At 37.3% G+C, this 24,914-nt stretch overlaps 1 protein-coding gene across 1 annotated transcript in view; it reads left to right on the top strand.

The window, feature by feature from the left end:
• Positions 1–14,406, top strand: part of STXBP5 (syntaxin binding protein 5) — a 101,822-nt gene extending 87,416 nt beyond the window's left edge. Inside the window, exons 22-28 of the mRNA XM_084202121.1 lie at positions 861–911; positions 4,995–5,234; positions 6,635–6,998; positions 9,468–9,633; positions 10,395–10,506; positions 12,689–12,909; positions 13,605–14,406. Coding sequence (XP_084058247.1) covers positions 861–911; positions 4,995–5,234; positions 6,635–6,998; positions 9,468–9,633; positions 10,395–10,506; positions 12,689–12,909; positions 13,605–13,646 — 1,196 coding nt within the window. The 3' untranslated portion in view covers positions 13,647–14,406. The remainder of the gene's footprint in view (positions 1–860; positions 912–4,994; positions 5,235–6,634; positions 6,999–9,467; positions 9,634–10,394; positions 10,507–12,688; positions 12,910–13,604) is intronic.
• Positions 14,407–24,914: the final 10,508 nt, after the last annotated feature.

Here is a 24,914-nt window from a genome sequence, read left to right on the forward strand (position 1 = left end):
AAAAATGATACATCAAAGCAGAAGCATGTGGCTGAGAAATAAATTTAGAGTGTAGTCCTCATCTAGCAGATCGACTATATCAAAACAATTCATTCTCCAGTAATTACTGAAAGTAAGATGGAAGTGGTATGAATGCGTACTAGTTTGTTTCTGATGGTTTTTGTAGCAGCATTTGTTTGTATTGTACTGCAGTTTAAATGGACTGCAATATTTCTAATACTATAAAAATAATTTCTAAGGAATTAGTTGAAGTGCTGTTTTTCACTTGAGCAGTATTATCAAAACCTTTCTGGGTTTTTGAATGTGTTACAAGTGTTTGTGCACTGCTGATATTATTATTATTCTCTGTAATGTCTTCATTGTTCTCAGGTTGTGGATTTCCTCTCAGGTGATTAGCTTATACACATGTGCATTAATTTTAGTGTAATTTCAAGTTCTTTTTTTTTTTTTATATTTAAATGTCTCAGGTTTGATCAGAAAGTAGGGCATTAGAAAGGGGGGCGGGATCTTAATTTTTTGTAAGAATCAGTGCACATCCTTGCAATTCTGACCTCTCACCTGAGAATTTAAAACTTGAGGTTGAGCCAAAGCCAAGTTCATCCAATCCATTAAGTCCCGCCTGAAGAGAAATCAAGCTCAGCAAAAGTTATAAGATGCTGTATTTAGGGATTTTGCTGTCTTCCATGATTTAGTTTGTACCACTCACTTGAGGAAGTGAGGCTCTGCTTTAGTGGAAATCCTTTAAAGTACCTCAATGAATGTAATAAATAATTATGTATTAAATATTGCAAAAGAAGCAAATAAGGACCAGCAAAATTATGTTTATTCTTTTTAAAAAAAAGATATACTTCACTTTTCAGCAAAGATGTCCAGGAAGCTAAGTTTGCCAACTGAGTTAAAGCCTGATTTAGGTAAGTTTATATAGTTGATTTTATTTTTATTAAATCTGAATGCGAGTATGTTAAAGTAAGAGGCCTAAATTATGTAAGCTATCATGACTTTATGTTGCATTTATCTGAAGTGTAGAAATAAAATTTTAATTCCACTCTTTTTGGGGACTCTCAGGCACAAAATGTCATTGCTGTCATCATAAGGTAAGCCTGCAATTCCTGTATATGGCTTATCACACTTTCATCATTTTTAGGTATCTGTCACTCACTTTATCAGTAGTGCTGTGATAGCAAAACCGTGAATAAGCAGACAGCATTAGGAAAACTGCTGCTGCCTGCTTAGGACCATCTGATACACTTTAAATTGAAAAATGAAATATCTTAACTGGACATGTTGAGGTGTTCTCAACAAATAGTTGGGCATCGTTTTATAAATGTTACTTGTCTTGTGACCACTCTCTCTAAAGTAAAGCAACATTCAGCTGTTTGGATGGATGACCAGTCTGAGAATTTATTTTTCTTGAAAATGCACCATAACTTTTTAAATAAGGATCAGCTCAGTTATGAGGTCTGTGGTACTAAAGGTCATTGTGTTGCCTAAAACAATGTACAAATGAGTCGGTTGGAGTTTTTTTAAATACTTTCCCAGCTGTTAGATCAGATCCAGCTCCTCTGACTCGTTCTCTAAAGATGATGGGGGACAACTGTAGACCTACAGTAGTAAATGCAGCTGCCTTCTGCCTGCCACAGCTTGCTCCTCTGTCTGCAGCAGAATTGCTATCACCAGCCCAGCAGAAGACAGCCAGGATCAGATGGGAGCTGTAGCACTGTGTGTTTGCCAGGTGCTCCTGCTGTCAACAAGGGGAAAAGTCTGTGGCACTGGGATAGCTCAAACTGAGCTGGACCACCCTGATTTACAGTTACAGCTTGCCCCTCTCAGGGAAATGTTAAGTTGGAAGCGATTCTTAGAGGTTCTTTATCCAAGGACTGGCAAGGATCATTTGGCAGGGATACAGATATTTTGACAATTTAACATCTGATCTATTCATGGGCCTCCAATAAAAAAGTTTTTTAGAAATATGCCGGACAAAGTTTCAATGTTGTGTAGTCTAATTTGACAGATTTCCTGTTAATTAATCCAACTTCCTTGCTTCCATATTAACTTTTTCTTGTCATTTGCACAATAAACAGGGATAACATGTACTCCCTATCTTTATTAGTCATTTTTTATGCTGTTGAAATCTGTCATCGTATCTCTAATTTCATTTTTACAGATTTTTTTTCTTTACAGAATTCAGTTCCTTCTTCTTTAGGTAATGCTATCTAAACCTGGGGTGGCTTCTGTTAATCTCCTCTGGAACTGGAATTTTTCCTCATCTTTCTAAGCTCAGTGTCTGGAACTAGAGTAATTTGACTGTGGCCATGTTGGCACAGAAGAGCTGAAGAACTTGATGACTCTCTTCAATATGTTTCTGTTGTTCTATGCTATGTTCACCAATGGGATTATCTTGGGTACAGGGTGAATTTCATACTTGGCAAACTGGAACACATTTATACTTAAGTATCAACCTATTGTAATTCTGCTGTTTTACTCACATTTCTTTGATGGCAATAATTACTTGGAAGTGTTACTTTTTCCTAATGAAGACCGGTGAAAAGTGAATACTGAATTTTTTTCAGCACTTTCCAATCTTGAAAGAGTTACAGTGTTTCCTACATCACTTAATATTTGCTGTTCCTTCTACTGAAATAATGGAAGGGTTTTTTGGTCACATCATTTCTGATAAACTCATAAAATGGTTTGTACCATCTGAATTGCAATAGCCTTTGACTGGTTTTGACTTTGCATGTGTGTGAATATCCGTGCTTAGAAACCTCATTTTGTTCTGTGTAAAATTATTCTAGGTTTTCAGGTCTGTAAATCACTTTCTTAAGCTGTTACATTTAATTTTGCTTCTATCTTTTCTTGTAGTGATACAGTTTTTGCATAGTGTTCTTCAGTGTTGGCTTGCTTGTATTTTTGTCACTTATGTGGCCATATCTATGGGCTGTATGAGACAACTGAAATGCCTTCCTCCTAAATTCATTATCCTTATCATTGTCTCTCATTTCTTTCCATGGCTTCTTGAAACCTACTCTTTCATGATCTTGTTCTTTCAAATAATTTTTCTGTCTTTAGATCTTTAACCGGCTTCTCTTCCTCTCTGAACAGATAAAATCTAAACTATGTGTTTCTGTATTTATTCTCTGCTTTCTAAATAGAAGTTATCTTGATCATACCCTTGTCTTCATTATACCATTGCTTTTCAATGCTCTAATCCAGTGATTAAGATGCTACTGCCTCTAGGTGCTATTCCTTGCTTTACTTCCTCAAAAGAGCCTCATCTTTCCATCCTTCTGGTGGTGCCTAGTGATTCATCACACTGCTGTTCCTTCCTCTTCATCTAAATCTAATCCATTTACAAACTTTTTCCAAACTTCAGGATAAGTAGGATGCACTAAAGCAATTAAACTTTTGACCTTCTGTTCTCTCTTCCAAATGGATTATCCACTCTCAAAAATGCCCATATGTCTGACAAGTTAGTTTTCCTTGGTTTTCTCCAGTCCATTCCAGTGCTTCTGGAATTTTTACACATGTTCTTCAAATCTAATAGCTAGAACGCACAAATGGACATGTAAAGCTATGTTTATTGCAGTTACTGTATGATTGATTATATTCAGACTGATTAATCCATGTTAAAATTGAAAAAAACCCATTAAATTAGTAAATACTCAAGCGTGAAAAAAAAACAAGCATCATAAGAGGTGGTGGTCATTAGAAGACTTCTAAAAATAAATTATTGTTTTCATTGTTTTACACTGGATTTATTGTTTTTAAGGTGAAAACTTAGTATGTCAACATCCTATTGAGTTAGTTCCTATAATCCATGTTTTATATTTGAAAACTAAAATTCAGCAGGACAATGGTTTTTTTCCTATCCTTTTTGGAATGAGGCAATTCCTCAGAAGATTCACTGTTTGTGTTAAGTAGATGTGTGTATTTAGTCAGTTGAAATCTAGTATGTATGCTTTTCAAATGCATGTTAAATATTCTTTGTACAAAGTTTTTCAATAATTTAATGAAACTAACATAGTAGCAGTTCCAAAAAGTACATGGTTGAATGCTGTTCTTTAGCTCTTAATCCTGCTTTAAAATGTCAATTGCATCTATACCCTACTCAAAAGATTTTTTGAGGTTTTTTTTAAAGTATAATATAAATTGCATCCAACTTTTGCTGGTGAGGGCTGTCTTGTGCTAAAACTTTACAATTACGAAAGAAGAAATTACATCATTAATTTGTGGATGCATAGATAAATTCAGCATCTGCTGATGTATCAGGTATTGCCACACCTACAGATAGCATACAGCAAGAGTGGAGCAGCAATTTACTTTTGTTAACATTAGTGTTCATGTGTTGCTAAACAGTGAGCAAGGCATCTGGAAGGACTTTAGTGCTATTACTGGCACTATGCTACAGCATTCCCAGTGGAAATCTTCAGCTTTGCATAGCAGTACCAGGTGGCATTTGGTAGCATTTGTTTTCCTCTTACTAAAAGTTTGGGGGTGTTTAAGTAGCTTGTTTGATATCCTGCACAGAGTTTCCTAAAGTGGAGCAATATTGTGAGTCATTACAGGTTCCATGCTATCATGCTGTGCAGATGTCACTGCATTTCCTAAAGTAAAATAGTTGTATCTTCTTAAGATTAGTTAACTGTGTTGAAAAAAACCAATATTTTTGCATCTGCTCAATGAACTAATTGGCAGAGAGGTTTGTCATTCAGCTTTTTAAAGGAGTACCACTTGATAACTATTATTCTCTGGCTCTAGAAGACAAAAATAGGCTTTCAAATTGTTCATTATAATTACCTAATGGCAACCTCTGCAACAAAGATTGTGTGCTTTGCTCAAGAAACAGCTGGAAATTGGGGAATAAGGAGATAGGGGTACAAAAATCAATGGCATTATAGTTAGTATACAGCTGATGCTAAAGAACAGAAAAAAATTAAATTCTCTTATTCCCTCCAATTTTCCATTCTTTTTAATTAATACTGATTTATTTTCAGATGTCAAAGACAACTCTTTCAGTCGATCCCGGAGTTCTAGTGTAACTAGCATTGATAAAGAGTCACGCGAGGCAATTTCAGCTCTTCATTTTTGTGAGACTTTCACAAGAAAGGCTGATACATCACCTTCCCCATGCCTGTGGGTTGGGACCACGCTGGGTACAGTGCTTGTCATTGTACTGAACTTACCCCCAGGAGGAGAGCAAAGACTTCTTCAGCCTGTAATTGTTTCTCCTAGTGGTATGTACAAAGCAGACAAGCTAAAGTACGCTTTGATAAAGTATTGTTGTCATTCTTCCTATTTTTTAAGAAACTGTTTGGAGTTTTCAATGATTGATTAATTTAAAACATGTATTGCATTGATTTAGCTGGTAAGTTTAACAAGCTACAGTGGTTACTTTTTTACCAGAGCTTCTCAAATTGGAAAAGTGGAAAGTACAATTTCATAAAATAAATAAATATAACTTCAGTGTTTAGTTGCTGAGAAACCATTTGTAGTTGTTAAACAGAGATAGCAGAAGAGATGAATAGTATCAAATTCTCAGTTTATTACTGTTTTTTTAGTCATGAGGTAAGAGTCAATCAGTTTTCTTGCAGCAAAAAATAGGGAGTGCAAACTAGGGCTGTAAATTAAACAACTAGCTTGAAATATTAGTGATAATTATATTCCTTTGGATCGCTGTGAAAGGTCTTGGATCTTGTTTTTCTGATGCACAGCCAGTGATTTTGTTGTAATTATGTATTAATGGTTTATTGGATAGACTGTTAGTCATAGATTTAGCTTTCCTGCTACCACTGTCTCATGCAGAACATGCTGCTCTAGTCCATTTTGCTACACAGATGGTACCAAACAGACAAATTGCAATGCCTTTGATTTTAGGAATGATGAGGAGTGGACATCTAGACCATATATGGGATTTGTGTCCATTGAGTGAGGGGTTGGAAGCAGTGGTCAGATTTGCTAACAGTTGGTCCTAAAGGCAATGCTGCAGGCTAGGCAGTGTGTTTCCCCTTTGGATCTGCAGCATAATCCTTAAAAGATATTGCTTTATATTTTGGACTCAGCAAACGTTCATGTTGTTACTTACATGTAAATGAATTAAAGTAAAATAAAATTGATTTGCTCAAGGTCTGGCCTACAGAGACAGTGATCTGAACTGTAAGGAGGGAAAACCTTTTCATTTCAAGCTAGAGAAGTGGATTCAAATGTGAACTGCAGGGGAGAAATAAAAAAACTGCACATGCTTGTCTCTGAACAAATTGAAGGAAAAGGTGGTGCTCACCTTTGACTAATAACATTTATTGTTGATATTAAATATACTGTGCACTCATCAGGAGAGAATTAAATGAGTTGCATTTATGACACTGAACTTAAATACAAATACATTTCCCTTGAAGTTAATGAAAGACTGTGCACCCACTTTACCCTTGAGAACTGGTTTAACATTTTCCTGATTACATTTGTGCTTCATTAGTTTTTAGATGAATGCCCAAGGTTTGTTTACATCTGTTTTGCTAGGGGAGCAAACTGAAGTTCTTCTTTTCTTTTCATCCTCCTAGCTTCTTAAAGGAATATTTTGTAGCTTGGAAAGCAATTTAGGAGAACTGTTTTAGAAGTGTGTTCAACTACTCTTTCCTAGGAACCATCCTGAGGCTAAAAGGGGCAATCTTGAGAATGGCTTTTTTGGATACCACAGGATCTTTGGTCCCACCAGCACATGAAACCTGGAGAGAGCACCATGAAGATAAAGATGAAAAAGAAAAAGCAAAAAAGCGACGACCTGTCTCAGTGTCCCCTTCTTCCTCTCAGGAAATCAGTGAAAACCAATATGCAGTGATATGTTCAGAAAAGCAAGCAAAAGTTATCTCACTGCCATCCCAGAACTGTATTTATAAGCAAAATATAACAGAGACTTCTTTTGTTCTTCGTGGAGACATAGTGTCGTTGAGTAACAGTATCTGCCTTGCATGTTTTTGTGCCAATGGACATATTATGACTTTTAGGTAAGACCTGTTTGATAGTGACTTAAATGCAAAAATAGTCCTCTGCTGCACAGAAAGGTTCCTTTTCCATGGGATGATGAATTTTTAAAAAATTACATTCACTCAGTGTTGATGATTCTCTAATACTTGAGCCTGAATGATTTTGATTGTACATTCCTTTTAGTTATGTCTTTAACACATGAAAAAGTTTACCACTTTAGCTCAAGCTACACTGATTCGACACATAGTCCCAAACAGGTGATATAGGTCCATGACTTTAAGTCTGTCTAAAACTTGAATTTACTTCCTGATGGAGAAAAGTGCCTTGAGTCAGACCTTTAGCTTGCACCTGACCAGAACTCTGCCTATTTTTGTGCTACTGTTTGTATCACAGTCATGCCTCAATATTTTCTTGTGTAGCTTGCTTGTGCCTTAAAGGCTTAAGCCCAGGCTATGAAGGCAAGATTAACTGCCAGTTGTATAGTATTAAGTCATCTAAAATAAGGGGTTTCAGTTATGAGTTTAAACATGTGTTGTAGTAGTAGTAGTGTTTAAATACACTTACAAGTCACCTATATAATTTTCATGTCCTTTATCTTAAATATTTCTAAGTGCTGTTTTATTCTGAACCAGCAGTGTGTATGTACTTAAACCCTTGCACCTACAGTTCAGTTGTGGCCTGATGATAAGATTAATGTAGAACATGGCCCTATAAAATTATGCCAGTAAAGTTCTTGGATCATTATTTTAAGGTTACCAAAAGAAGCTTTCAGCTTGGCAAACTCTGTAAAAAATACTTCTTTAGGAAGTTTTTAGGAGTAAAACTAAAATCAAATCAAAACTTGTTTTTTAATTGTAGTATGTAAGTCTGTAACTCCATTGGTGTATATCCCATGTTTTATGTATTCTAAACATGTCTAAAAAATGCTGCTCACCTTGCAGGGCAACTCAGTATTGTTTATCCTAACTAAAACTAAACTTATGTTCAGATACCACATATTGAAACAAATCCTGTCTTCTTCGGGATTCATATTATTCTCTAATGAACTTTACATGTGGTAAACTATAAATGCTGAATTGTTTCCTTGTGTGGAGAAATTGGGTTCCAGTGCTGAGCTCCATTTCGTAAGCATTAATTGCTGCTGGGGATGGACCTTATGTTTAGTTCATGTAAAGTTGTCAGAGCACTATATCATACCCAAGATGCCCAGTACTTAACTACTGGTGTAAATTCAGATAGGACTTAGTAACAAACAAATATGTAACAGAAATGATGAAAATGCTTTCATGGATATCATGCTGGTCCTATCTGATCTAATGTTTTTGTGTTTTGAAGCTGTAAGAATGTTTTATGCTCCTATTGATCTGAAGCAAAACACTTCCCTGTTACAGACTCTTAGGAATATTCTTATTTTAGACCTGCATGGCAGAGGTGTCATAACCAGGTGATACGCTTACAAGAGAATATTGCTTTTTATTTCTCACTTTTGAAACTTGCCTCCGAAGGCAATCTCAGCATCAATGTAAAAAAAGAAAAATCAAAAACCAAAACAAGGCAGCCTGACACTGTCGTGGTTACTACATCTTTTTTTTGGTTTTAACTTCAGTTTTCCCCATTGGCTGCTTTTTTAGTGTCTAGAATTAATAACCTTATGTGGATGGTGTCTGCAGCAGCAGCAGCTGTTGTATTATTGGGACATTGGTAGCTAACAACTTTTGTGATTTTTTTAGAAGAACTTCTCAGGGGATGTTTGAGACAGTGGTTTATTTTGGGTTCTACTTGTCAAGAAATTAGGTGTTTTGTCCCTTGCATTTATTTGAGGGAGAGGAATGTTTGGTAGGAAAATATTGCTCTAGCCCAAGTGTGCTGTCTCTACTTCAGTATATTGATACAGTAAGTTCTGCAGTTACATGTATAGAATCAGAAAATACAAGGTAAGCAAACTTTTGCTCTAAGAGGACTTTATCTTTAACATCTAGTCAGAGAAAAAAAGGGGGACTTAATAAGATTGCTTGAAGCTACGGTATTCTGCTTTCCTTTGACAGCACACTCATGTTATAGTTCTAAATTTTCTTGAGGAGAAATCTTTTAGACTTGTATTTTTAGTCAAGGAGAAATTATTAACCTGAGAGAAGAGACAGGATGTTTAATTGTAAACTCTTAGTAGATACTTATCAAAATATCTTGGTAATTATTAAGTGATGCCTAATTCATTAAATACTGAATTTGTGATTTACATGCTCAGACTATCATTTTAAAAATGCTTTTAAATGCATCTTTGGTGCAGATGTTTAAATTTCACTTTTGAGGTGCTACCTTGAAAAATCTGATTCTTTGAGATTCTGTAACATCATTAAATGATACCTGTTTATGTGGTATCATGCAAATGGGGAAGAGAAAAAATTATGTATTGCAGTTTAAAAATCAGTCATTTAATCAATAAGAGACATTTCTTCTATATTTATGGGGGTTTAATTCTTTTCTTTAAGTTTGCCAAGTTTAAGGCCATTGTTGGATGTATATTACCTGCCACTCACCAATATGCGGATAGCCAGAACGTTCTGCTTCACTGATAATGGACAAGCACTCTATCTTGTCTCACCCACTGAAATACAGAGGCTCACCTACAGCCAAGAAACATGTGAAAATCTTCAGGTAATGAACTCTTTCTAAAAAATCACTTTTTTTCTTAGATTAATTCTGAGCTGAGCCTTTAGACCTTTGTGCTTTGATTTTTGTTTTTCCCTTTTGTTTTCCTTCACTGTAGAGAGTGATTCTGAATGAATCACTTCTGCCCTTAATTTTTGTTTCGTCCATCCTATTGTAGTTGAATCAGTTTCTTGCTTAATTTCATTTTGATCAACAGGAAATTTCCTCCTTTAACATGCAGTTAAAATTCCCTTGATCAGTTGACACTGGGGGAGGTGTGTGCTGACACAAGTGGGGAGTGCCAACTCAGGATATTTGAAGGAAGCTATTATGTTTCAGGGGTATTAACAGCTTGAAAAATTCTCAGTCATGCTTCGGTAGTTGTATAGAATAATGAATAAGCAGAGTTGCAGGCTCTACTTTCATACTGCTATGTGGATATAAGTATTTGTAGATGCAGTTTCAATAGAACAAAGTCAGGAGTCTTGCCCAAGTTGTAGAGGGGCAAATAAGCTTTACTTGAATGCATTTCTTTGCTTCTGAATTCTATGAGCTCTAACCTTGTAGCCATCAGAAGCAGATAGTTTGGACAAATTTCTTAATATGTTCTTTATTTTTCTATTTCCTACATCACCTTGCAAAGACAGATGCTCATTAAAGCGTATTTCTTTTGAAATTCAAATCCATTAAACAAATCCTGAAAGTGAAAGAATATTCCATTATTTTTAATAATTTATGCCTTGTTATGTCTCTTTTTCATTGCAAAGGAAATGTTGGGTGAGCTCTTCACTCTCGTAGAAACACCAGAAGCACCAAACAGGGGGTTCTTCAAAGGCCTGTTTGGTGGTGGAGCACAGTCACTTGACAGAGAAGAACTCTGTAAGTTATTATTAATCGTTATTTTTCTGGTATTTCTTCTCAAGGATCCTAGTGATCCTTGGTAAATGTATTACCTGTGTTCATAGAACATTACCTTTGTGGAGAGGAGAGTAAAATAGGGAGTGAAAAATATTTTTTTCATAGATTTTGTGTTGTACAGGCTACCAACAAGATCAGAAAAGCTTGGATGATTTTTTCACAGGTTCTTTTAGTTCATTTATTCAGCAGTAGATGAGTTTTGTTTTATAACATTTTGGTTTTGTTTTATAATCATTTCTTGTTTTATAACTTTATTTTTATTCATCTTTATGAAGCGTGTAGTACTGAGCATGATTCTATCTATGCTGGTAAACTGCCTCTAAAGGCACTGCTTTTGGAGAATTCTATTCTGGACATTGGGAAAATTAAAATTTCACTTTACTTCAGTTACTAGCCAGATTTTCCTTGTTTTGCTTTTTCCTTGTTTTGCTTATGCAGAGATGCCTTAGAAATGACAGCAAGGGCAGAACTGTATGATATTTCAATTTATAGGACTGTTTATAGGACATTAAAATTCAGTAAAATTCTATTTATAGGATAGTAAAATTCAGATTTGGCAAAACTTTCATTGCTTTATAATTTTCTCATTGTTCTTTTGATTACCTTTTTTTTTACTGTGGTGGCATTAAGCACTTTAATATATTTAAGGAAAATATCTTCTATTTATTTATGTAGATATTTGCTAGATTCAACACCATATTATGCAAGCTTCTTTTTAAGGACCTTTTTCTTATTAATGTGAAATGTATCTGTCAAAATGGACAAGGTGCCTTGCCAATCCTTTCTTTTATGGTGGTTCTATAAAAATGAGACTTCATTACTTGTGCCTGTACATTTTGAGCAACTATCAGATATTTAGAGGTCCCTTTTTGTGTCAAGGGTTTCTTTTTTGTGTGTTTCTATATACATATATGTGTATGTAATACTATGGAAGGCTGGTGAAGTATTCCAGTAGAGAAATTTATGTGTACGAATTATAATTTAATAAGAATGAGAAAGCTTCTAAAGTTACATGGTATTTTTCCTCTATCTCTTCATATCATGTCAAGTTTCCACTATTAAGTTTTGGCTTGGATCTTTAGAAGGAAAATAGTATTGAATGGAAGAAAAAAATCCTAATGAATGAAAAAAAGCCTGACAGAGACTTCAATGACAATTCAAAAGATATTTGAGAATATCTTTAAAGTAGCCATATTTACCATGAGGGTCACAGCAGAATCTGGAATAAGTGAAATTGTTTCTCTTTTTTTGGGAATTCACAGAAAGATGTTTATGGTGCTAATTTAAATGTAAATTATTCTTCATAGAAACATCAAATCAAATCAGAGAGTCTTGAAATACTGCATCAAAATGTATTTAACCAGTTAATATTATTTTCTCTAGAGACAAAAAAAAATATTAAAACAATATTTAACTTTTTAAAAGAAATACTCATATTTCTGTGGTCAGTACAATTCTGCTTGAGATTGGTACATCAAGTGTCTAGATTGAACTAGGTGACTGATGTGCCATTAAGAGCAAAGGCAATGTAGTCAGTGCTGTCACTGGAGTCTGGAGCTGTTCAGCTGACCTTTTGTTCTTACAGCCATACTGTCTTTTTACATTCCTTTCCTTTTATTTTTGCAAGGTTTTTACAATAATGGCAGCATTGACACCTAATCTTCCGGTGTCTGCATGCTTCCATCAAAAAAACCTTCTGCTGGTGGAATCACACTGGCTGGCTTACATACCAGCAAAGCAATTCCAGAACTAACCACAACTTTTCAATATTTCAATAGCCTGCTTTGTCTGTTGAACTCAAAACACATTCCTCAAGAAATAAGCTATATTGTGCTGGTGAAGTGTTTTTTCAACAATTCTATTGATGAACATCAGAATTTTAATTTCACACTTGAGCTGTGAAGAGCTTACAGTTTTACAACCTACCTGGAAACTTGAAAATATGTTTGAATGCCTCAGTTCTAATGTAGAAACATCTATTAACATAGAGTAGTGAGTGTTGCTCTTAGTCATACTAAAATAAGCTGTTTGGTCTCTGTGCAAAGAAATTGCACCTCTAGATAAACTAGTTTCAGTGATATTTATGTCACAATGATCGAAAGACTTACTATTCTGTATTTGCTGCTTTTGCAAATGCCTCCAGTTGGAGAATCAGCATCTGGGAAGGCATCAAGGAGTCTTGCCCAGCATATTCCAGGACCTGGGGGTATTGAAGGTGTCAAAGGAGCAGCATCTGGTGTAGTTGGTGAACTGGCACGAGCCCGGCTGGCACTGGATGAAAGAGGACAGAAACTGGGAGAACTGGAAGAAAAAACTGCAGCTATGCTTTACAGTGCTGATTCTTTCTCAAAACACGCTCATGAGGTATGTTAAACTGAACATTAAACTGATTGTCAAATAAATGCAAATTCTGCAAGTGTCTGAGTTCTGCCAAAGGCGTGTTAGAGGTATCTGAAGGGCATGCAGTATCATTGATAAAGGATGCTTCCCTTTCATCCATCACTTGTCACTCCTAACAATTAAGTACTCATTGTAAACAGCCTTGTCTCAAGGCACATTGCTCTAGAGCATGCAGCCTGCTAGAGTGGCATGTAAGCTTCTAAATGTGCAACTCAATCCCCATTACGGAAAAAATTATTTATTGTCACTGAATTAATAAGAAGAGTAATGTTTTATGTCAGATTCCTGCTGTCCTTAAGAAAGATCCGTTGTATGCAAACCCTCTGAGTGCAACTTTGTTTTTTTCCTCAGTGACTTCCACAGAATGGCTGTTCTCATTCATTCTCATGCCAACTTCTTTCCACACCCCAAAATCCTGTGCAACCTCCCCATTCTCCCAAAAATGTCTCTTTCTGAGGCTAGCTCACCAGCAATGATGCTACCATTAGAAAATTCATCATGCTAAACATTCAGTGTTCAGCAATGTGTTTGCAACTCTGAGAAGCCTTGCTAACATCCCTCTTTCTCCTTATGCTTTTTAAAGCATATTATTTGTTTGTGTCATTGTACATTTTGGTACATTACAGGAACAGTAATTAGAAATTTTTATTTTTTTTTAGATGATGTTGAAGTACAAAGACAAGAAGTGGTACCAGTTCTGATGACTCTCATCAATCACATCTGTTTAATTTTGTCCTGATGAAAAAATCTTGTTTTTTCATTAATTTTGGCAGGACCACTGAAATTTAAAGGAGTATTCACCATTGGATACTGTTGTTTCCTAGCACAAATGACACAATGTTTTACCTCAGTCCTGGCTTTAACTGAGGAGCTTTATATCTAAGAAACACACACAGAAAAGGAAACTTGAGTGTTTCTTAGCTGTTGGTTAGCATAAAGTTGGAACAGAGAAGGTAGCTGGAAGATGTGGAAAAAAGAGTAAAGGGAGATCGTGGTGAGATGGGCAGGGGCAATGCAGGGTCAATCCTGTGTTAATATTTCATATGCCAAAAGTTTTTGTGCTATTGTAATTGCTGCCAGTGTTATACCCTCCTGTAAGGAGAGGCAATAAATCAGGGGTCCAAGAGCTGGAATCGAGCTGTTTGTCTTGCTGGACAGTAGCTGACTTACAATTACCCTCTCTAGGACTCGCTATATTTACCATTATTGTTGAAGAAGAGTTGAAGTTTCCTGTCACTTCTTTCATTTAAAAAGCTGGAAGCTTGGAAGATTTCTTATTGAAAATTGTATACATAGTTGACCTGTGCATAGTCTTTTCTTGGACCCCTGATCTAGTATTCTTGTATTCACATCATATTCTGTGACGTGCAAAACAAAAGAATACGTAATTTTTTGCATTAAAAAGTCAAGTGAATAATATGACTGGAATGTGTCATGCTGGGAGTTTTCGTTTGTGTTATGGCCGTGCAATGTGAAATGTGGTAACATCTTCCTTGTGGTAAGAATTCTTCAACTTCTGTTCAGTTAAATATTATTTTTGCCAAAAATAGTTATTGGTTCAGGTTGTGTAACATTTAGAATTGGCTGTGGGTTCCATTCATGCTGTGAGTTTTTATAAATGTTAAACAGAATGTATCTTTACAGCCATTAATTGAAATAGCTGAGATAGTTTTGCTCAAAACTTAAGTTCTGGATGCCCCTTTAGTCCTTTACTATGAAATCAGATAATCTTGGACTCAGGTTTTCAAACTTTTACACACCATGGAGGTGCTGATGCATGAATAATGGCAAGCGATCATCTAATACTTGATAATTGTCAGTATGTTGTTTAGCCAATCTCTAAGTTCTGCCAGTAGTGCTATTTTACAAGTACCTGTCTTAGCCCCATGCAGCACTAAAGGCACTTGTCCTAAAGTTGGATTTAATCTCTAAAGCAGTGTTTTCATTGTAAGCAGTGGTAAAGTGTGCAGAAAAACTTCAGGAATTGCTGAAATAATGTTCCGTTTGGGTGAGGTAAATAATACAGCTGAGCTAATGGTTAATGGCTACTGCACTAAAGCTATATCAGTGTGAATAACCAGGGCTCTTTTTAAAAGAGAGGAGTCCTTGAAATAAATGCTTGCATTTCAAAAATTCTTTTAGACCTTTTTCCTCAAATCAGGAATAGTTGACTGGGTTTTTTTTATAAAAGGGAGTACTTAGAAGCTGATAGATCTACATTGTCTGAAATTAATCCCTTAGGTTTGCTTCTCCAAGCATTGCATTTTGTGTACTTTTTTTCACAAACTTCCTGAATGTTCCCAAAGCTAAACTTCAGTTTTATTTGTATTATGAAGTGATGTTGCAGGTGCACAGATAAGGCAACCTTACAAAACACCTCATGGATGCAAAATATTGAAGTTATTTATGGTTCCTTAAATCACTTTTCAAATGAGAGGAAAATATCTTCAGGCTTTGAAGCACAAACTGATAATTTTTCTCACTTTATGTAGAGCAACATTTTTAATAGACAATTGAACTGTGTTGCCAATAAAAGGGCATGCCCTACTATGCCCACTGCTCAAAGGACTTAAAAAATGAGAATGTGACAATTCAAACAAGCAGTATTATGATTTCTTGATAGCTCTGTCCCATAGCTACTGAGGCGCTGTTTACTTGAGTTACTTAACTCAGTTTGCCATGCAATATTTGCCTCTGCATGTTAATTTATTTTTTAGTGTCTAATTATTGCCTATTTAACACCATTTTGTGAGACATCCAGGTAGAAGAAAATGAGATAAACTACTACCCATACCACATCTAAAAAAACCCACCCTAGCTGACACTTGTCCCCTTCCTTGCCTCACATTTATAAATTGAGTTGACTCATTATTATGTGACCTGCTGAAGATAAAGTACATTTCAGGGCCACAGAATCCTGGGGAATCAATCTGGTCAGGCTCTGGGGGAGAGGATTGCAAAAGTATTCTTCAACAAATTACGGTATCATTCAATGGAAGATGACTTTGGCTTGAAAGGAAAGCATACTTAACTTTCTCATCAAGATGCACTTGACAACCACCAGCGAGCAAAATAATCAGAGGCAATGAGAGACCATCTGGCAGTACCAGAGGAGTAGTGGCTTATTTGGTGTTACAGAATCTATTGTAGTTGAATGTCTTCTGGTGCTTATGTTCAGGGCATGCTTCTAGATAGGAAGAATAATGACATGGTTGGTGATGAGATAAATACACAAATGGTTCTTGGTCAATAAAAGGGGCTATGTACAATTTTACTCTAAAATGTTACTTTTTCCTTCCCAGTGGAGGGAAGGCAATCACACACACATCATTGCATCTTATTGTTCTATTGGTGGTGCACCTTTTGTACAGCAAAGTGTATTGAAATCCTTGCAGGGAAGCACCCCTGGTTTTTTCACTAGCATTTTAGTTGTGTGGCATTTTTTTAGAGTGTCCGGAAAACTATAAAATACAATTGAGCTATTACTTTTTTTTAATGAAAGGAAGAAACTACCTGCTGCTACCTATCTGTTTATATGTAGTGTGTCTCATTAGGAACTGTAAACTGAAGAAGCTTTTCTTCACCTTAGTCCTGCCAAATTGTAACTTTTGAATCCTGGTATGTGTAAATATGTGTGTATTCCAAATCAGTCTGAAAATGTTACACCACAGGCATCTCCCGTGATTTGTTCTTCAGCAAACAGTCAGTTATAAAGTAGAGTAATATATAGCTGTGTTCTTTGTCTGTCTTTATGCAAAGTTTTTGTGCCTGAGGTGGTACTTGCATGGCAGGTGATTGGAAAGCTACATCCAAAGGAGGATTTTTGGGAGCAAGTTCATTTTCTTTTTTTTCCTTTTTATTTTCCTTTTATTTTCCTTTCTATGTTTTGTTCTTTTTTTTTTTTTTTAATTTGGTTTGTTTTGGTAGTGTTTTGGTTTGTTTGGTTTTTTTTTTTTTTGAGGGGTGGGAATTTTGGTTTGGTTTGTTTTGTTTCTTTTTTTTTTGCTTAATTAATGGCACTGATCTTACCTGAACTTTTAAACTTGAATTTTTCCTGCACTTTAATTCAATCATGGTATTTTATTCCTTAATTTTGTTTCTGCATTTGTGCAGTTCAGGTTCATTATTTGTATATAAACACACATGTTCAATAAAGACTTTAGAACAGCTTACTTTCAGGCACCTTTGCTAATTATGTGATTTATTTAGAATGTGTGTTTTCTTAGCAAAATATGTATATACAATATAGAAACTAATGAAAGGCACGTATTCTGTGTCAGCATTCAGTTTATAAATTACTGCAACACTTTCGCATTTGTTACTAGATAATACAAAAGAAATCTGTTATATTTATACATACTGCTTAAGAATATACTTTTAGTTTTAAATAATTTTTATATGTACACTTCTACCTTTAATTTTAAAAAGACTTACGTTCAAGTTTTAAGTCAAAGTACTTAAAGTATGTATATTATCCATAGAAGTTGTTTTAAGCTTATGAATACATTCATATCTCATATCGAGATGATACAATTACTAAGCAATTAAAACAAATAGCCCATTTTGCTTTGCAGAAAAGAATCAGTTATTTTTACCTCCCATTATGAACATCCTTGAACAATTCTCCAAGTATGGAGCAAGAAGATAGGGAACTAGCCCAATATTCAAGTTTTCTCAATAGTTGCAGTCTGTGGCTGACTGGTTTTCTATGGTTTGGGATTTTTTTCTGGTACACATGAGAGACTTTTTTCAGCTCTATTTCTTGGACTTTTAAAATTCTCCAAAACTGAAGTGAGGTTTGTCCAATAAACATTTTCTTTGAGCAAACTGCGTATTTTATTATACATCAGCTCTTTACATGTAAATCAGGGTTGGTTTTTATGTGGGTTTGTTTTGTTGGGGTTTTTTTATGTCTGAAACATGTGTTGGAAAACTTAAAGAGTCTGTGGCTGAAGTGCCCACTACTTTCTGCTTGTAGTTTAACATGTCTGGGCAGGCACTGACTGCAGACAGTCCGGTGTGGGAGGGAGGGACTGCAGTACCTTGCCTCCCTCTCCAGGTGGAAAGGCAACCTGTCACTTCAAGCTTCCCTCGTGCCAGCCAATTTCCTGGGTAATTGATTTGAGTCTTTTTGGGTGGATGTTGATAACTTTGCTACTACCACAAAATCTTCAAATACTCTGTAGACGGAAATTAATGATGCTTGAGGGGTGGAAGTGAACAGAATCAGGAGGGAAAAAGGTGTAATGGAGGTGAATTAGTTAAACCAATTTTATTTCATTGAAAAGCTGACCTGGGCCGATTTCTTCTTCTTAAGCCCATTATAAAGATGTGCTATATATCTACCTTATTACTTTTCAAAACCAGTGAGTGTACTGTTTCTGGGTTCTTCTCCACCTTATAAAGTTTAGACTTAAAGATGTAGGCATTAATTTTTTAAAAAAGGAAGAAGATAAAAAAGGCAGAAACACCAAACAATCAAATGGAAGATGTCAATCAGTATTTTAGTAGCTCCATGTGCTCCTAGAAACGTTTAAGCAGACCTACAGCTGTAGGTTACTTTGACACTTGTATTTTTCTGTTAGTACCTAAGTTCTGTATTACCAGGCAAATAACTAGAAGTTAAACTGTTTCAGTTGAAAACATGTAAGAAGTTGTATGTGGATTACCACTACCATTCAGTCATAGGTGATGGAAAGGGAGAGGGGTGGGAACATGTTTTAAATATTCCCTTTTAAAACAGAATTGTAAATAAGCAGTACTGTGTTATTTTAGACCTGAGCTCTGCTATCTGTAGTGGTTAGAACTAGGAAAACATGCTGCTTTCCAGTTATGCTGCTGTTTCATTGTACCAGCACCATGGGGGGAAAAAATACATCCGTAAAATTTTCTAACATTGCCCACTCCTGGGTAAGCATGCTTGATGTGTAGCAGTTCTCGTTTCTGTATATGTTAGTGTGTACATGTGTGTTTTCTTTTTCCCTTATGTTCATTGCAACTTATTCTTCAGTTAAGTCTTGCTGAGCCCCACTAGCTCTTCTGAGGATGATTACTGGAATATGCATTTTTAGGTAGGGTTGCAAATCCATCTGTCTAAAAATATAGTTTCATATGAACTGCAAACTGTACTGTTACAAACTCAACTATGTTAGATTGCATAGAGTTATTTTACTTACATGTACTTGGACTGAACTATGTCATCATAATGAAGTTAAAAAATTAAGTATGGAATATTTTTGTAAATAAAAATACCTGTGCAGCTGGTATTTTAAATTTAAAATGTATTATACATTAATGTTTCAGAAAAAAATGTTCATATATGTGTATATGAATGTGTCATTATGCTGAAGGGCTCTTGATTGGGCAAAATAAACTATTCAAATCTCTCCTGAAATGAGTGTAGCTTACTCCTTTTCTTCCTGACCAGTTGTTTTCCTGCTGGGTGGAGCAGCAGGAAGGTGTGAGTACTGCTTTATAGCAAGTAGAGCAGCCAGCCTGGCTGATGAAGAGTAGCCCTGAAGGACCCCGAGAGGTGTGAAATGGTTAATCTGCAGTGATGTCCCTAAGCATATCTAAAAGCGTTCTGAAATGTGCATCCTGATGGTGACAATGTGAAGTCCTGTTATCTTTTCAAGTTACCAGAAAAGTTAAGGTCGTTCATTGTACAGACTCAGTAAAGCAAAGTATTTTCTGTAGCTGCATTTTGTCTATTAAATGAAGAATCTAGTGTGTAAGGGGAGAAGAGATGAAACTGGTATTTTTTTTCTTTGCCATGTTTACAGTACAGCAGATGGATTGTTCTCTTGGATTGAGGTTCAGCTTTGCCACAGAGCAGTTTCTAGCTTGCAGGGTTATTAAATTTGCTGTCTTTTGCTGTTGGGGAGAGAAGGAAATACAAACAACCTGGCTTTGTAAACAGACTCTCAATGGTGGGGAAATAATGAATCCAAAGAGAGGCTCGGGCAGTAAATCTGAGAAGTGAAATTGCTGTACCTTGGAGAAATTTTTGGAATCTCTTGATGTCAAATAGCAAAATATTTCACTGTTGGTTGTTTTAGTATGTAAGAATACAGTTTCATCTGTGGGAAAAGTCTGCTAGTTCCAGACTTGTTTTGTTTTTTCTTTCATATCTGATGGTTACACATAATGAACTGGATGCTCTGCGGTGCATGGAGTTATAAAGAGGATAATGCATGGGAATGAAAAAATTGTTTTATCTTCAGTTTAATTGGATTCAAGATATTTGGAGCTGTCACACAGCCTCCAGCTACTCACTAGGTCTGGTAGTCTCCAATAAAAGTAAAAAAGCTACAGTAGAAGTAGCTCCCTCCTATGGGTACTGTAGGGCTGCACAGACCAATGGACTGACAAGAGGGGAGTGCCAGAGTGAGGTTGCAAAATGAAGCATTTTCATTTAGTGAAACTCAGGATTTGATGAGACCTATATTAAAAACGTGGTTCCTTTGCACATCATGTGATTCAACAGTTCTGGTGCTGTACTGTAAATTAAATGCATTTAAGACCTACAGACATATGATTATATGCCCATCAGCACTTTTCTTACCCTGATTTTTTAAATTGGGAATTTTCATCCAGGCAGGGTTACTGAACCAGCCCCTCCTTGTTGCCCACTGGCCGGGGGGGCTCAATGGTATCCCTGATCTTGCCTGCTCCCTCCTCCTGCCTTGTGCGCCTGCACTGCTCCCTTGGCCTTGGGTCAGCCAAGCAAGAGGCACTGTCTGCTTCCTCTTGCAGGAGGCATCCCAGCCTGGCCTGAGGAAAAGGGATGTTTTCCCCCCACAATCCTGCACTGAGGTGAACCCACAAGAGCAGGATGGCAGCAAGCACCAGTTTCTCACCTCCTAGTTTGCCGGCTGATTTTTCACAATGTGTAATTAATGCTCCCTCAGTGAGGGCTTGGGGGCTTGCATATGCAACTCATTATAGTAGCAGACCTCTGCTCACTTGCTGGAGCAAGCAGCCTTCTGTATTTGCCAGCCACAGGAGACAATCTGGGCTAAGGCTTGTGCGCAGGCTGCTCAGAAGGCGGAAGCTGTACCCACCCCCACTGCCCCCACTGAGACCTGGGGAACACTCATTTAGCCCCAAACACTCCTTTAGAGCTGATTGATTGCAACACTGCTCAGAAGGGCTGATGGAGGACTCTAGCAAAGCCACAGTCAAGACAAAAATGGAAAGGTTGAGGTGTTTTGGAGCAGGTAACTGCATTTTTGTATCTTGCTGCAGTCTCAGTGTGAACAGGACTTGTTAGAGAGTTGAGTGTTTGAAGGGGTTTGCAATCAAAATGTCAGACTGTGCTTATGTTTTGATAAATTTAGGAACTCTTCTGCCTAATTAAGCAGACATAATGAGAAATTTTCTATAATTCTGGTTTCTGTGGTGCAAGACACTCCTGGAAAGAATAATGTGGAATGCAGTCTCCCGTAACAGAGTGAACAAAAAACAATTTCAAGCTGGTATTCCCTAATTCTCCTGTGCACCTGCAACTCTCTCAGCACCACTTGAGTTAAGTACTTTTTACCTGAGTGTTAGTGTCACCTACTGACTGTGGTGCTTTTTTTTCCAGGATCTCCAAGGATGTAGCACAGTGGTCCAAGGTCTCATGAGACTTCTCTTCCTTAGAGTTGCTGTCTTCAGACTGAGTATGCATGTCTGTTGTTCAAGATGTATGTCAGAAGTTAATATAAATTTATACAAGGAAGAACTGCTATGTTTTTCTTTTTTAAATATGAAGGAGTTAGAAAAAGAACTAATCAAGGTCATTGCATCATGTTTTCTTTTTAATATGCTCTAATCCAAAGTCAATTCTAGCTGTGAGCTTAGAGGCCCTTTACCTCCCATTTTGTCTTTAGCAGAGCAGTTATTGGTTGGGTTTGAGAGTTCCCAACCACTTCACAGAATTTTTTCAGGTCATTCTGGAAATAAGCTCCTTATTCTACTGTTTCAGTTAAACCCCTTTAGAAAACTTCTTTTCACACATTTTTTAATATAATTTGTAGTCAGAGTAGGATCCATGAAAATTGCATTGACTTCTATTGCGTTCCCTCATTTTTAAAAGGCCAGTAGATGGTTTGGCTCTGTGTCTGATGTGCAGCTCCTTGCTCTTTTTAGGATTCTTCTGTATGCAGCTTCTTTTTCTCCATGAGAGGGAGAAGCTGCATGAGCCAGTTTTTGGCAAGTAGCCTGTGAATTGTAGTCACTGATGCAAACTTTCTCCAGCTAAAGAAAACTGAAGAATATCTAAATATGCCTGGGACTATGAGGCTCTAACACCGGTATCACAACTACTTCAAAGTATTTAGCAGATTATGGCCTAAGGAGCAATAGGAAATCTCTTTGTGTGCCCTCTGCAGGGAACAGTGTAACTCTTGGGATTTGCATCATGTTGGACCTGGGGAGTATTGCATCTGAGGCCTTTCACTATTTCAGAGTATTTCAACAGTAGGAGTGGGCATGGCTGAAGTGAATGCAGAGTTTAGTGAGGGTTGTAACTCAGACCATCAAGATGTCTTTCAAAGTATAAGGTGACAGGGATTGGCTATGTCCTGCAGACATTGACCACATCCTGGAGAGCAAATTTCAAGATTGAAAACACCACTCCTTTTGATTTCACCTGGGGAAAAGGCAAAGCCTATGTGAATAATGGTGGTTTGCTGTATTCTCCCACTGGACTGATGGGAAGAAATTACGTAAATTTTTTCCTGTAGGTATTGAAGGAATTTCTTTATATTTGCACTATAAGCAATAAGGTAGTCATTTGCTCTCAGTCAAGAGTGTGAGTTGCATGTCTTGCTTTATCATTGAGCTACTATCATTGGTCTACTACCTGATTGTTCCAGGCAATGTGGATCTGAGCCTGTGGTCCCATAGGCTTTAGCCTGGCAAAAGAATTTGCAGCATAGCTCAGAGAGGCAAGGAGGCAGAAAGAAGAAAGAGGCTTGAGCTGGTTGGCACAGCACTGATTCTCTTCTTCACATGTTTTTACAGCTATTGTTCCAAAAAAAGTCTTTTAAGAATGCATTTAAAAGGAGAAAAAGTGATGGTTTGTGCATTTACAGGGAGCTGCTCCTTAACGTAAACAGCATGGAAAAAGAGAAGTTGAACTGTGTGAAAAACCCAGCCAGAAGTGGTAGTGTTTGGCATAATTCACTGATCATGAGAGACCTGGCATCCCACTGAAAGAGCAATGATAGCTCTGGAGGTGACAGGGTGCAGAGAAGGCATTGGACATGGAGCAAGCTGCTCGTATTTGCTGCTCTCAAGAAGAGGGAAGGCAGCAAAAGCCTGACAGCCAGCTCTGAAATTACCTCTGTGGCTGTGTTGTGTAGGATGGTGTTTGTCAGAACTGGAGGAGAGCATCTAAGTGAGCACTGGCACGAAGTTTTGTCCTGGTGATGTGTACAACAGGATTTGCTTTAGAAGAGGGGCACAAAAAAGGTCCCACAAGGCAGCAGGCAGCCCCATTATCAGCACCTGGAGAGAGCAGCAGGAAACAATGCCTGAGGAGACACATGCTTGACCAGAGGACCCATTTTATCCCAGGCATCATTTCACATATGAGCACTATCAGACATGAGCCATGTGTGTCCAGTCACACCTGGGGCCAACCTGTGGCTTGTGACAGCCCAGGAGTGACTGGCCTCAAATTCATCTGGCAGCCAGGATGAGGAGAACACTGCCCCCAAGGCTCTTCTGTTGGTGGTGAGAAACTGAGAGCCAGAGTCTGGCACTGCAGTCTTGGCAGACCCTGACTGCAGACCAGAATCTCTGTCCTCCTCTAAGGGATGCCAGCGGGGTTCTTGCCCTTTGTGGATGGTGGGAGGTGTGTGGTCCTGCTGGCTTCTCTGACTCGGACACTGGGGTTCTGACCCCCGAGATTTACCGAGGTGGCTATGAACTGAATATGAAAATACAGCCTTTGATTTTTAGAGTTCTTTTTCTTTAAGAAAAGACCCCCACCCTCCACTGCTCAAGGCCAAATTAACTGGCAAGCAATGTTTCTTAATGTAAGAAGATCTGCAGCTTACTTCAGTGAACTGATATGTGACCACATCTGTCCAAAGAGCCCTGCAGATGCAAACACCCTCTGGTGCAAAGAAATCGATTTGCAGAGCGCACTTTCTTTTCGCCTCACAGTTGCTGTTCGGTAGGTCTGCCGTGCCTTGGGACACTTGCTCCCTGCAAGCAATGCATGTGACACAGGAGCAGATTTTTTTCATTCATTCATTCTCAGAGTTTTCAGCGGAGTGTCACATTTTGGCTAAAGACTCGTGAGACAGGGATTTCATGGGCATGCCGGGTTTCTGAGCTTCACTGCCAGGTCTCTGCGAGTGGGATGTGCAACAGCCTCACAGACTCGGCAGCGAACGTGCCCTGTAATAATAAATCGGGTTGTTCTCAGGCGCCAGATGGCTGTTCATGGGAGGAGTACTGGTAATATTGCAAGTTAATAAGCAAAGAGTCATCTCCTTCTCATCATTACCACCCACCCTGCTCTGGAGTGAAATAAAAACCCTTCCTGCTCCATAGTTTTAATTAAAAGCTGTGCTGGTATGTTATAGGGCACCAAGAATGACTGAAATTGCAGACACCTCTTGTCCTACATGGGATGATTTACTGCATAGGAAATGGGAAGTTGTAGATCTTCCCGACAGCATTATCCTTTGCTCCTCTGCACACGGGAGTAATGCAGTAACTAGTATATGCTGTAGTAAAACTTCCCATTAAAAGCTCCTGGATAACTAAAATATGAGTCTCAAACTTCCACTTTGATCGAGTCACTTAAAAGATTCACACACTCAGCTACTTTTTAGATTAACTCTTCCTATCACTGTGTAGGGTACAGGGAAACCTTTCCCAAAATCTGTGCTCCACATTTTCACTTGTTTCCCCTTTTTTTTTTTTTTTTTTTTGTTGTTGTTGTTGTTGTTGTTTTTTTGGGGTTTTTT

Source organism: Fringilla coelebs (genome assembly GCF_963513975.1).
Source record: "Fringilla coelebs genome assembly, chromosome: 3".
NCBI lineage: Eukaryota > Metazoa > Chordata > Aves > Passeriformes > Fringillidae > Fringilla > Fringilla coelebs.